The 14,354-nt window shown below is 41.5% G+C and overlaps 1 protein-coding gene across 2 annotated transcripts in view; it reads right to left on the bottom strand.

Annotated features, from left to right (window-relative positions):
- The window catches only part of Sbp2 (SECIS-binding protein 2), a 97,980-nt gene that overhangs the window by 21,924 nt on the left and 61,702 nt on the right, over nt 1-14,354 (bottom strand). For both annotated transcript variants that reach the window (XM_050179344.3, XM_050179345.3), the window contains one exon: nt 11,400-11,462. In XM_050179344.3, coding sequence (XP_050035301.1) covers nt 11,400-11,462 — 63 coding nt within the window. The remainder of the gene's footprint in view (nt 1-11,399; nt 11,463-14,354) is intronic.

The following is a 14,354-nucleotide window of genomic DNA, read 5'->3' as shown; positions in this document are numbered from 1 at the left end:
CAATTGTTTAATTTGCTTAACAGTTATGTATAATGTGACAACAGATTTTTTGACAGCACTTTTTATCTACATTCTTCTAACTTCATGTGGCATATGCAGTCGTTGGCACTCCTCAAGCTTTCTCGAAAATTCTCGAACGAGCTTCAGGGCCCCTGAGCATACTGGAAATGGTTCATACCGCACTGTGGCGGCGTCCGAGAAAAATAAACGTTGCCGATTTTCCATCCATTTTTACCAGTAACGTTAGTTCTATCATTGCTTTTTCCTTTCACTTTCGTAAGTACTTAGCTTTGCTCACCCTCGGAATACGGTTATTTATTTCTGCCGAGCCCTCGCATGGTGCTTATAAAGCTGCCTCTTTGACAAAGCTCCATAAGCTGTGTAAAAGCTCTACCGCGGCTTACTTTCAGTGTTATAACTGGAAAACCTATTGTGTGAAGTCATGTGTCAAGCAAGGCACTATCCCACATGCGAATCGCAACCTGAGCACAGCACAAAAGCTTTTGCTGTGTCGAAGGAAGCTACGGCTCGTCAAGCTCGTCGCACCAAGTTTGGTCTCACTTTTTGTATGTTTTAACTACAGAAATATTTTGTAACATACTTAAGAGAAGTTTTTATGCTGGTGCAAAGAACTTGGCAGCAACAAAGTCTGCGTAAAGCCCCTTTTTTTTCTCCAATACAGTGATGCCACAGCAGTTTTCTCTTATCTGGTTAAACAGTTCTGCAATACAGTAGTATTAGTCAGGTTCTGGTTGAACACAGATGCTCAAAATCTAGCTTCGAATCCTCTTCATCTGGCCTACAACTAGGTATCAAGCTCACTTCTATTTCTACCACAGGGACATATTTGCAAACAAACAAAAAGAAAAGCAATGTGTGGCTGCGCGAATGCCATGCTTAAAAGTAACAAAATGGTCGTACACTGCAACACACTCTACCTTAACACAAAGCAGTACTGACCACGCTCTAGGCCCACACTGCAGCAGGGGCCGCAGAACCTAGCAGACAAGTGTGCCACCGCCACCACCTCCCCATTCCTGGATCTCCTCTGGCTTTGCCACGAAAGCTAACGGCCATGTTGTCAACCAAACCTCCTCCTCACCCACAGACAAGGATTAAACAGTTGAGCACGCAGGCATTTAAATTCTAAAACTTGTGAAAACCCTACAATACTGTCTTTTCATAAATCTGTCGCCTTTGGTTCACACACCTTGTAGCATACCTAGTAAAGCAACTGTTGGGAATAAAAAAGAGCCAAGTGTAAAAAAGGTGAGGGAAGTGAAAGAGGATCTGTTTAAAGACAGTGATAAAGGCACAGACAAAAGCACGAGTGCAGAGGCATTTGTTTTGGTGTGCGCTCCATAATCTGTGCCTTTTTCATAACCTCCTTAGTGCAGCTGTATCACACCAACTATCCTTCTTTCATTTATTGTTCCAAGAGAACTGAACCATTTCTGCATTGTGAACTATGCATTGTGCACTGCAGTGAACCTGAAGCACACACAGCATTTTAACAAGGTTGAGTAAATTGTGAAATCCAATCAGCCATGCAGAATTGTTAGGCCAATATGTGCTTTCAACACATATTCTAGCAGATAAATACTATACTAATGCTTTAACTACATATTGTGATACACAGACTGAACTGTACTACAGAAGCACTAGATCTTGCCCCTTTCTTATCTGAATAAAACTGAAGTGGCAGGAAAAAAAGAAAAAAAAGAGCTACGTCAAGAAAACTAGGTATGAGAATCTTAATATGTTGTGCAAAACTCAATACTAGAACTATCATGGCATGTCAAATGAGAAGACATTTCTTTCATTCTTTCATTTCATTGTAATTTAGTTTACAGTGTTCTCACATAATAAGTAAAAGATTACCTACCATAGCATGCACCGAGAGGTCACTGTTACAGATTGCATGACGATGCTAACTAACCAGCAGAATATTTTAATATTGAACTAAATGAGGGGGCTCTGGTTCAGGGTTTCAGCCTTCCAGTCTTGTCCGAACACCAATTTACACGTCACCCAGAACCAACACCTAGCTCTGGCATGTGACCCTGCATCAATCTGCTATTTGCAACATTACGAATAGCTTTTGCGATGACACTTAATCTCGACACATGACGGGCCGGCAACTAGACAGCCAGATGAAATTGAAACAGAGCCAGGAATTGAACAAACTGGATATTTTTCTTTCTTAAAAATTCACGCATCAAAAACATGTCATGCATATGCACACAGAGAACAGGCAACTGTTCACAAACACGATTAGGAAGAATAAGTGTAAATCAAACCGAAAACAAACACTCACATCACAACACCACTAAGGGCAGTTGCCCAATGTTAACACATTCTACAACCACTTAGAAACTTAGTTCGTGCAAAAACAATGTTGAACCTAATTCAATTCCATGAGTCTATCACGACTATTATGTCAACTGGGAGGTCCACTGTTTGTGAACCTAGTAAAACACTTTCAGTAACATCTAGCTTTTGCTGTTGAAGTTTCCGACTTGTATAATTTCACTTAAGCGAACAGTTGATACAGTATGCGATAGGTTCACTTGGGGCACTTCTATGAACATGTAGGAATACATCAAGGTATACTAAACACACCCCCAAACAAACAATGCAATTCACAGAGCTAAGACAAAGCAACAGCATACATACAACATATGCGAACAAATAATGCATGTGTACGTATGTATATACACCTACATGACATGAGAGTTCCACTCGCGTGGCACAATACTTCGAAAAAAGATTACGTGAAAAGCAAGCACCGAGTTTCACATCACAGCAGCTATTTTTTCACCTCAATTTTCCTTAAGGAGCCTTGCCATGCTTCCGTTCAGGCTTCACCTAAGCAAGCTACAAAAACAGACACAAGATCTAATTATAATGAAGGAATACCACATTCGAGCAAATAAAAAGGTGTAGTTTATGAATTCAGATGTGTGGAAACGCAATGACTTTTTTTTTTTTTCAGCAAGCTAATATGAGGAGTTGTTGCCTGTTCTTTCAAATGCCAGTGTGCTACACTTCTCACTATAGAGTTCTAAAACAGCCTGTGTGTCTAGATGGCTTATTGCCACAATCTGCTGCTGATCAATGTGAAACAACAGTTATATAGCATTTAGATGATCTGCTAGTTCATGAACATATAAACATACCCTTTGTGAAACTGCTATTCTCATGCCAACAAAAACCAAGGATAAACATTTGCGTGTATACTGTTAGCAGCCTTTGGTGACTGCGTCCAACCTAAAACGATTTTATGTGAAAGAAAGCTAAAGCACAGTTCATACTTCATATATATGCAAACATTCAACAATAATTTTTAAGAAAATAGCTACTCTGTGCACAAAGTTCATTAGACACAGCGCCGTTTCAAAGCCAATATCATTGTTTGTGCAAAACTAAATGTCAAAGCAGAAACAGTATGCCAAAAGTTTCAGAGTTGCTCAGTAAGTGAAAAGATCTGTCGCAAGATTCTACGTTCTAGAATTCCTGCAAGCATGCACACTACTTCGAAGCTTGGGTAAGTGAGGAAGCACTGTGGTCCCTGCCATGTCAAATTCTCCACAGCAGATGCAAAGCAGGCAGGTGACCAACTCCACAGGCAAACTCGCATTTAACATGAAAGCCCCACCTTCACAAACCTTGCCACTAGAGGAAGGAACCCAGAGAGTGCACATGCTGAACTTTACAATTATTTTCCAAAACTTCCCACTCATTCTCTTGATTTTGGTAAAGCAGTCCTGGCTCCTCCACAAAATGACAAGTCGCTATTTGCCACTGGAACAGTCCTGCTTGTATCTCTTGGAAGTGTCCTGAATAACCCTAGAACAAGGTTTTCTGTGAAGCACATTCTTATGAAGACAAAGATATATACTATGGCAAACAAACTGCACTTTTTTCTTCCGTATCCTTTTGGAATTCCTTAGATACTAATGTTAAAGCACTAAATCTATTGAAACTTCTTTAGTAAACGAAGTAATTTTCTTCCATATGCTTTTGCAATCCCTTAGACACTAAGGTTAAAGAAGCTTAAATCTAATGGAATCGGTTGAGACTAAATTGAAATTGTTTTTATTTTATGTACAGTCTTTTTCCTTTCTTGGTCAGTTATTTCTCGTTAGATCTTATGTTGCCCTTATTTATATTAAAGCACTTGCAAATGTATCACTGAAGTGCTCAGATTTTATTTTCATTTTTCACTCTGGCAAGAGGTCCTGCCCGTGCCTCTTGAAGCGTGGGATCTCCTTCTGCATATGTGAATTGCAATATTCCTCGAAATTTTCTGAAAACAATATCTTTGAGATCTGAAATCATATTAGGAAGTGCCACTGGGCTGTACACCAGTACATGGCTAAATAACACGAGAAACACGTGCAGCAGCTCTGAGACTTTTGACAGACTGCATTTGACAGACTGCATTTGTCAAGAAGTAAATTGCTGTGGCATTGTGTGAATTCCTGTTCTGATAATGATCTGCTTGGAGCACGCTATTAGCACGCAGATGCTAGTCAGGTTGTGTACATCATTTGTCCACAGATTATGTGTGGTGCTTTGAACAAAAGCACATTTCTACCAGTTTGTTTTTTTTTTTTTTCACTTTACTGTTCCTTTTACAGAACAGCCAGTTGCATGCCTCTCAACTGAATCACCAGCAACTTATGCAAAGCCATAGGCGAGTCCAAAAGGGAGGCAAAGAACAAAAGCGATGGTTGTTTGGTCACCAAAAAGCATTCTCCCAGTGCATCCCTACTGGATGCTTTGCTGACAAGTGCTATTCCAACCAAAATGGCATCTGCCTATTTCACTGTGCTGTGTCGTAACGTTGCATGAAAAACTTGGTTGCACACCAGCCACTGCGGCTAAAGGTCCAGCAGCCAAAATTTTGCTGCACTACATCTAAAGTAATTCCTGCCTCCTACATGAGGTTCTGCTCTTTCTGCGATGCATAAAGTCTTGGAATATGTAAAAATGCACACCTACAAGCTACTTCCTAGTTATGACTCATTAAAAACCTAGGTCCACTAAATGACCAACTACCATAGCTATCAAAGTTAAAGAGACAAGTAATGTACAACATCTGGGTGGCAGTTGTGTTAGCCAGTAGAAGGCAGACACCCTGACACAAGCAGTGCAAAATGCCTCAAGTTGTTGCTAAGTTTGTACAGGCAAATGGCATCCACGCAAGAATCATGCGCAGCTGAAGGCATTCAAAGCTTGAGAAACATGAAAAAGAACAATAAACAGTAAAAGATGAAAACGCAGTCAGGTTAACACAATTGTGCAGATTAGATCGGCACACAAGGTGGACACATTCTTTGCAGAAAGTACCACGAGTACAAATAATTTAAGCCATGAAACAACTGCTTACCATGCCGACTTCACTACTGCATATGTTTACATAAAAACACACGCACAAAAAAGCAACTGCTCCAGCACATTGGAATGACACCGTGGAATGGCATTTAATCGCTTATCACCCCCCCCCCCCCTACCCGCCGAGAAAAAAAATGTAAAAGATGTCAAGTTCGCACAACATCCTAGGTCTGCAGTCAGAGTACCCCAAGCTCCTCCAGCGATCCGGGGCAAGTCCTCAGGCTTCACACGTTGGCACAATACAAGTGACAAAAGAAAGGGTGGCAGGGAAGCTACACAAATAAAAGGAAGTAAACATTCTGCACAGCAAGTTACTCATTATATAAACCTCACTTGGTAGTTGCTGCAGGTAATCACAGAAACATCCGAATAAAATCTTACAATCACTGAAACTCAAGCAAGTTTTTTGATGCGAAAAAAGATTAAAATCTTACTAAGTGAAAATCTCAAGTTTACAACTGTACACATAAAGTCTCTAAAAAAAACTACTTACTACATAAAACAATTTCTTTGCTAAGTGGAAAAGTAGCAGTGCACAGTTGCTCCAACACTTGCAAGTCCACAAACTAAGAAAAAAAAATGTGGGAAGGTAGTTGTAAGGTCAGAGCAGGCATATAATCAGCAAGGGTTCTAGGCTAAGCCATAGTGAAGTAGCTTGATCCAGCTCTGGTCAAAGAGAGAAGAAATGATGGCATCATTGTGTGTCCCAAGAACAGTCTTCTGCACTCCACAAAATGAACACACCATAGTCGTAAAAAGACAAAGGTGTCCACCGCAGAAAACTCGTGGCATCAACGTTGATCACTGTCACTGAATCTAAGTACGAAAATGCACGCAAGCATGAACACATAGATGACAAGCTTTCATTTCCAAAGAGAAGAGATGCAGGTATGGGCGCACTGCTGAATTACCAGAAGGTTGCAATCCAGTGGCAGACAAGTCAGTGACAGCGCATCGCAGATCTTTTCACGAAGACTAGTATTGCTGCTATGGGATGACGAGTCGAGAGGCAGTCTTCACTTACGTCGAAGTAGCAAGAGCAATGTGATGTCGACAGTTGCTATCACAAGGCAAAACAAGAAAATAGTGTAAACGCTCCCTTTTGCCCAGTATTGCACATCTAGTTCCCAAGTGTTGCTCTTTGCAAGCAGAGATTGGGAGAACAAGATTTCCAACTACCATTTGCGCTACTGTGGCATCCCAAAAAACAGTAGCCAACAATCCCCTGTTAAACGGCATATGTTTTTAGGCTAACTAGTGGTCATCAGTGACTAATATGTGTGCTTCTGCAGTGCCCCCAATTTTTTTTTTTTCTTAGCACAGAAATTAGATTTACTCCCATCGTTTACGAGACAAATAAGTTACAAAGCACTGTAACATCTCGTAAACATTCTGCAAGCCACAGTAAAAGGATTGTACCTTCAGTAAATCTGCAGAGATTTACAAGCTACACCTCTCAATAGCATATTGCTTCTAAGGGATGTTTTACCTCTTGAGCCTTCGGCCACAAACCAAGACTACCTCATTTAAAGGGACACTGGCCAGAAAAGTACAGACACATGCTTATCTGAACAACTCTAAAGGGGTCCTGAACCACCCCTTAGGGTTGGTGGAAGAACACAGTCCACAAATAGCATACACTGCTGTGAACATCTCGGCCAAGTTTTGCAGTCGTACGCAGCGCATGGATCTAGCAAGCCAAGTGTGAGGTCACCTTTCTCTCAAACACACTCTTTTCAACAGAAGCCTGCTCCTCACTCATTCCTGAACGCTTTATTTCGTAATATAGCAGATTCCCATATGTGGCTGCTATTGGCCAATAGCTGACATCAATCAACAGCGTTTGGATTAGTGCGCTTCCTACTATTATCATCATCACCATCTATTTGCCCCTAAAGCCCCTTATGTAATGCCCCTTCATCAATTTATTGACGAAATTTAATAAACAGGCTGTAGTAAGCAAAAATATGCTTTAGAATTTCGATAATTACATACTCCTGGAAAAGTTTACTATCATCTGCTGACGCTAGGCCGCAGCTGCTTGCATAGGAATTAAACTTCGGCTAGACTGCCTATCGGTGTTGTAGCCTTTGGGTCTCGCTAATTACGACTAGCTTTCAACACTCAACTAGCCTCGGACCACACGAAACTTAAGGTCAGATTACATGCACACTTGCCAGCACGCACTCACTCGTGGCCACTCCTGGTTAGATGCCTTGGCAGACTTATTGATGGCACTTTAAAATGCGCAAGTTGGATGTGGCTAGTATTTGCCAGTCATGCTGGTGAAGGACCAAGCTGGTCTGCACCATGTAGCATGGTCAGACTGACGCACATGAGTGTGAGCATGCACATGAGCGCGAACATGCACTCAAGCCCTGTCGTGCACAATGCAAATGCAGTGCATACGCACTACAGTTGCATGTAGATTTGCTCTGCTACATAGCATAGATACCGCAACTGCCGCGGGGTGCCACGACGAGTCCATTGGCTAAGCACACTAAGGCTAGCTGAGGGCAACCACATTTGGCGCATCATAGGTGCCAAAGTCTGAAGTAGTGGCATCTACATTACCATGCAAAATTAAACTGCACGCCACGGTGACATTCAGTAGGCGGAGAGTTGTGGGTGCACCCTGCTCCTGTATACCCTTCACAGTGCAAGGCATTGAAGAAGGAGCAGAAGCATTGGGAAGGGTGTGTTTGATTGCCAATCACTCCACTTCTGCTGAACGCATTGAAATACATTTTGTGGTAAAGCATTTATGAAATAGCTTATTTTAACTTCAAATGCATTCCTCCACTTCGATAAAAAGTGGTTCAAGGCCCCTTTAAGAGAATGCTAGCACATACCAATGCTTTTTCTTCCTCAAATTTTGTGACAAGGTAACATTTTCTTGGTCAACATTGTTCATTAAAGTGCAAGGCAACTTTGCTTGCCTGATTCATTATGGTAGAAAAAATAAATATGAATCACCACTGTAAGCACACCTTGCCATTGCAGAAGCAACAAAAGCATAAATGAACAAAGTAAATAAAAACGCAGAGTGTTTATTGAACGATTTGGACCAAGAGATATAATCTCGTTGCAAAACCTGAGTGAAGGTGAAGCAATAGTATGCACTAAATCTCATTTTTTAAAGCTGTAAGAACAAAAGTGTGGGTTACTGTAAAGCTTGATTACCAGCTAACATTTCTAGAGTACTAAACAGCTGAATTTTGCCATGAACAAAAGAATTGTGAGCTAGAAAAATGCACAACGATGAAAGATGTGGGGCAACATTGTCCTTTTTCTAATATGAGCCCAACCCTTGACATCGCGAGTACTGGCAGCATCTGCTCTAGTTATAGCGATAAGTACTAGTTAAGTGCTCATCAGTATGTGCCTACACCACTTTGAACTTGTGCAATGACATCGCAACTCCCTGCTAATAGAGGAGGAATAGCCAAAATAAAATACATACATGTATATATCAATGTTGTCACATTGACATTATCAATGTTGCATTTTGGGTGTGAAATAAAAACAAGAAGTTTAAACAGCAGTTATTTTGTTAATGAACAATACTTTTGCATAAGGACCATGTGTAGTAAATCAAGATTTGAAAGAATACCTCTCCTATCTAAACAGATTCTGTTGCACTTATTTTTAGTGTCCATTTAAATATGTTACACAGATGGTAAAAAAGCAGTAGAGGAAAAGTATATGTAAAATCAACATATAACCAATCCCCTTTACGGCATCAAAGAAGAACTACACAACACTTCTAACAGGACACTTTCAGCACTAGCTAAAGTCTAAGCCGACATCTATATATTGTGTTAGAAAGAGGCTTTAAGGTTTGAGACTTGCAGTACCCAGAAAATATGGCTTTCGTTTTGCAACGGACCAGCTACATAAGCTTATCATTGAACATGTCTTTGGGGTGCCACAGAGCGATGCAAACACAGCAACCTAGACAATTGTTCATACACACACATGCAAGGACACACACAGTCACTGCAGGCATGATATTATTTACCTCATAAACAACATCCAATACTTATAATACTGGCCTATGCTTTTGCAGCCGTGAACAGCTGACAAGACTCATGTATGCTGGTTTACAATACCATTTTCCTAGCCAAGCATCCAAGCATAGCCAGCACACCTGAAACAAGCTCAGGCACTGCTTGAGCTGGGCAAGCAAATCTCTCAGACATCCATGACATGGCAATGAGATACGATGTGCACCGAGGACTAAGTATGGTCAAACACACACTCCTTGCCTAGCACAGTGATAATGCACAGCTGAATGGGGCATTTTGCAATGCCTCAAAGCAAGAAGGACAAGGACACAGGTCTCGGAAAAGGTCAAGTACAAAAAGCTCTCCTGTAAATGGTCAAAACACATAGGTGGCCATGAACGTCATAAATCCAACACATTTCCTCCTCAGGCACACTACTGAAGACAGCTGACGTGTCTCTTGCCTGTGTTAATGGCAAGTCACTACAAAAGTTGCTACATTACATAACACTATTGCGATGGCTGTGTTTGCAGAAAATGAGTTGTACCTTCTATGGCGTGTTTAGAAATTAAGAACACTTCTGCCATGGCTTCAAGCTGCAACAAGTGCACAAGACAGCATACAAAACACACACGCTTCATTGGCACACATCAAACGCCACAGGAGGGCACAATGAAAAATGTTTATCAGGTAGCGGCGAGCATTTCAGTACAGTGAGTCAGCAGTTTCCCATGGAAGTATGGGTAAGTGGCAAGGAGCAGCCCAGGCTGTCATGTACAAGCACTGAGAGCAATATAAAAAAAAAATAATAAGTGCCTACACAGAGCGAAGAAGGCCTGCCCGCATTGAATAACTTTATGATGCAAACAACCAACAATGCGGAAGTGTTTGTACCTACTAACACCACAATGATCACACATGACCTAGAGGAGAGAGGCAGCCTAAGGTAACTACACTGCATTCATGACTTGCGAGTTCATGACCTTGCTGTAAAAATGAAAGAAAGGATGGCTTGAAAAATGGCAATCCATTTCGTTAAGCTAAACAAATTATCCATATAAAGACCGAGACCAAAAGTTTGAAACCAGTCTTCAATACCTGCCTAGACATGGTTGTCTGGGAGAACAGCTCCTTGTTGGGCCTGAAATATCTATGTGCCTGATCCACACCCTCAGCCAGTCGCACCTTAGCATTTAGATAAAAACATAGAAGAAATAGAAGAAACAGAAATAGAAGCACAGGCAAAAGTGGGATCAGGCATGAGCTCTGGTTAACTAAACTCAAATTTTGCCGGCACCAAGTGACTGCACAAAACATGCAAACATGTGGAAAACATGTAGCAAGTCACAACACGACCCAATACCATGGCAAGTGCCCTCAAAGCTTATTCAAGCTTAAATTCATGATTACAGCTTGCCTACTTGGAAATACGATCGACAAACTCTTTGTGCAAGAGCACTTCAGATGAAGCATGAATTTTGAAAACATGAACAATGTGCAATGGCTCAGTAGCAGGCCTGCACATGTCAAGAACACGAAACCCTCGCTTTAAAATGCAAAGCTTCAAACAAGTGCAACTTCAGTGTGCACAGCACCACTGAAGTAGCACACAAGGACAATGTGGCCTGTAGTAGTAAAAAGCAAAGTGCCACCCACAGTGGTGCAGTCAAAAAAAAAAAAAGTGCACATTGTCCTCCCCCCTCTTTTTTCTAAGCTAGCTGCCAAAGCACAGTACACATCACACTGCAACATTTTGTCCTTGTATCATTTGTCTAGACAAAAAGAACTGTACAACTGCTATGCCTCATGTTGCCAAAACTAATGGCCTGTTGGGCACCGCTGCACATCTGCTGGCATCACAAACGCATGCGACATCAGACGACGCTGGGTGGTGGTGGTGGTCGACACACATTCAAGCACGCCCGCTACACACACGGCCCCTGCTGCTTGGAACGATCGAGTGGGACTTTTTCAAGGCTGCCAGCTGCCTACCTCAGGCTTCTTGCTGCTGCGTTCGAGCAGGTTCTCCTTCTCTTTAAGCTTCTTGGGCTGCCTCTGGGGAGGAGAGAGCAAAATAAACGATGCCATTCAAACAAAGGCTGCTCAAAGCAGAGCCCAGCGCAGTATTGATGACAGGTACCAAGACTACCAATGTGCCAACACTTGATGTGTTTGAAGGAAAGAAACAAGAGAAAGACATGTAGTGACAGCTGCTTGCACTAAATACAGCGGTAAAATACTGTACAGACAGGCCACCTAGGCCAGCGTCCGGGTGTTGTAACACAGCTGGCACCATAACTGTAACTGATAGTAAAATTCTGAAATGCCAGTAACCCAGGCAAAGTCATAACATTTCTGCGTGCAACCAATAAACTCGACTGATAGCACAGCAGTGTCATTACCCATCATAAGCAGTGCAAATATACAAGGCATGACGGAGACAACAGGAACGGAAGTGGCGACACCGAGCCAAAAATGGTTCTAGAAAAAAGAAAGGAGTCTTTAAGGGCACTTTTAACGGCTTTGTCAAGCATAGGCCAGTCGCCGGTCAGTCATCAGCGAAGTTGAGTCCGGGTTGCAAGGGTATTGGCCAAGGAACGCGTTGGCGAAGCATTACAGACTTTTCATTCTGTCAGGAGCAGGTCGATGGCCACGAACACAGCTGATACGCAGTTCCTAAAACCACGCAAGCAAGCACAGGCTGGTGTGACCAGAAAGTCACAGTGATTATAAACTAAACTGCAAGCCATGCTTTAGCTCCTGCGTCCGTAACAGTGGTTGCACCTCACGAAAAAATATCTGCAGTACTAACCAGCGCTCGAAGATATCGCACTTACACGTACAATTCGGCAATTGACAAAAAGAGTGGATCCAGAAGAGTGAAGGCATCATCCTTCCATGTCTCTAGCAGTTTACGTTTGAGTCTAAAAATATACACATAACAAGTTACATGAGTTCCTTGAAGTGTCAAAGCAACATGCTCTCATTACCAAAAGCATAAGCGGAACATGTCACTAACAGTTAACATTGAAGAGGAGCCCTCATATAAACAATAATGTATGGTTTTAAGGAAGATAATTTTTAAACATGGGCCCCAAACCACCTCTTGAGCTCAACAGGTGAACACATTCCACAGGTGGAGATATGAACATCCCAGCCTTGTAGTAGAAATTAGTAGTAGTAGTAGAATTAAAATAGTAGTAGAAAACCTAACAAGTAGAAATTTAAAATAGTTCCGCTATAATTTCAAACAAAGATTCCCTTTGCTCGATTTTTGGAACTTCTGGCTGACAACTGATATTGGGTGGAAACAGCCTATAGATGTATATAGATACTAGGCAGTAAGGGACTGTTTCTACCATGAGTTTCTTATGCGCACAAACTCTTGCCCATGCACACGCTTTTACATCTGCCAGAAATTATAGTTCAACCTCATTAAATGAACATGGATATACCATATTATTGCACATATAACCTGCACCAAAAATTGCAAAAATTGGACAATAAAGTCTGGGTACAGGTTATTACACAGCACCTTTCAGGTGCGGTGTAAGCAACTGCGCACGCCAAGATAGCATATCAACAGCAAAAGCATTGATGAAAGTATCATATCTTAAGTGTATCGCACACATACATCTTGAATTTCTTCTGATTGGAATTTTGCTACAAGTTTGAATAACGAGTGCAAAGTTTTTTAGTAAAACAAATGAGAAGGTGGACGGTTGTATGTTTCAGATTGGTGCAAGTACCTATCTCGTTGTACGCAGTGGCTTCACCTCTTACATTGTTTTTCACAGTGTGTTGCATCAGGCCATATTTTCCAAGTTTCATAGGTACTCTCCAAGCCTGCTGGACATGAAATAGCTTATGTTCCCATAGCTGATATTCCTGTAGCGAGTTTTTGCATCAAGTTGACATTCTGTAAATGTTACAAAACTGACAAGAAAATTGAAAATTCTTAATCTGTTCTCCAGCTGTACACTTATGATTCTGAAAGGTGCTATAAATGCCATGAAAGTGAGTTTTCAATCAACAGGATTAATTGGCGCCTGAAAGGATTATGTGAATTTCACCTTGAGGTGTGGCTTCATGGCAAGACTGCAAATGCTGCTGTGAAGCTACACATTAAGGGGGGATGAGGGGATCGGAACTAACTTTTTCATTTTTTATCTTAGAGTGATGAAATTTGGCATACAGGTTCGAAATAGCATCAAACAGACAGCTGCAAAGTTTCACAATCATATCTTCAGTAGTTTTTATTTTATCATTATTTATATATTGCTCACATGTTGCTTGCTGGTGGAAAGCCTAGCGTGACAGCAAAATGGGTTATGGGTCTGTAAATGTTTTTAATAGTTACTAAGAAGTATAGTCTAAGTCAAGATTCTCTTAATTTCTTTTTAAATTTCTCTGCTCTTCTTCTAAACGATATAGTATGCACCTTCTCTTTATGTTTAGAATGTATCATGCTCCAATTATTGTGTAATAAAAAAATGGTGAGCCTAAATGGTAAATCTGAGACTGTCTTGACACAAGGCACACTTCACCAATTGCAGCAAAACAAACAGGATTAAAATCCGTGCTCCCATTGCCGTGCTATGCTTTCCACGAGCGAGGTGATAAGCTCAAAACAAACTTTTGAGAAAACAAGCCTCAAAGTTCCATACTGGCACACACTGTCTAGAATGCTCCTGCATTGTAGAATTTGGTGTCCTTGGCAGCAGGTGACTTCTTAGCCCTCTGTCCTTTCAGGAGATGGACTTTGTGTGCCTTCTTCATTCGCTGGGAGTCTTTCTCGACAGCCCGCTGAAGAGAGAGGGCACCAGGGCGCAGGCCCAATGTTGTGCACAGGTCTGAATAAGCTTTCAGACTGCCCGAGTTGTACTTTGAAATTGCCTCGTGCACTGCTGTTTCCACAGCAAACAGTGAGGCATGCTGGTCTTTTGA

The sequence above is a fragment of the Dermacentor andersoni genome, chromosome 5 (genome assembly GCF_023375885.2).
Source record: "Dermacentor andersoni chromosome 5, qqDerAnde1_hic_scaffold, whole genome shotgun sequence".
Taxonomy (NCBI): domain Eukaryota; kingdom Metazoa; phylum Arthropoda; class Arachnida; order Ixodida; family Ixodidae; genus Dermacentor; species Dermacentor andersoni.
This window is presented reverse-complemented; position numbering and strand designations above follow the sequence as displayed.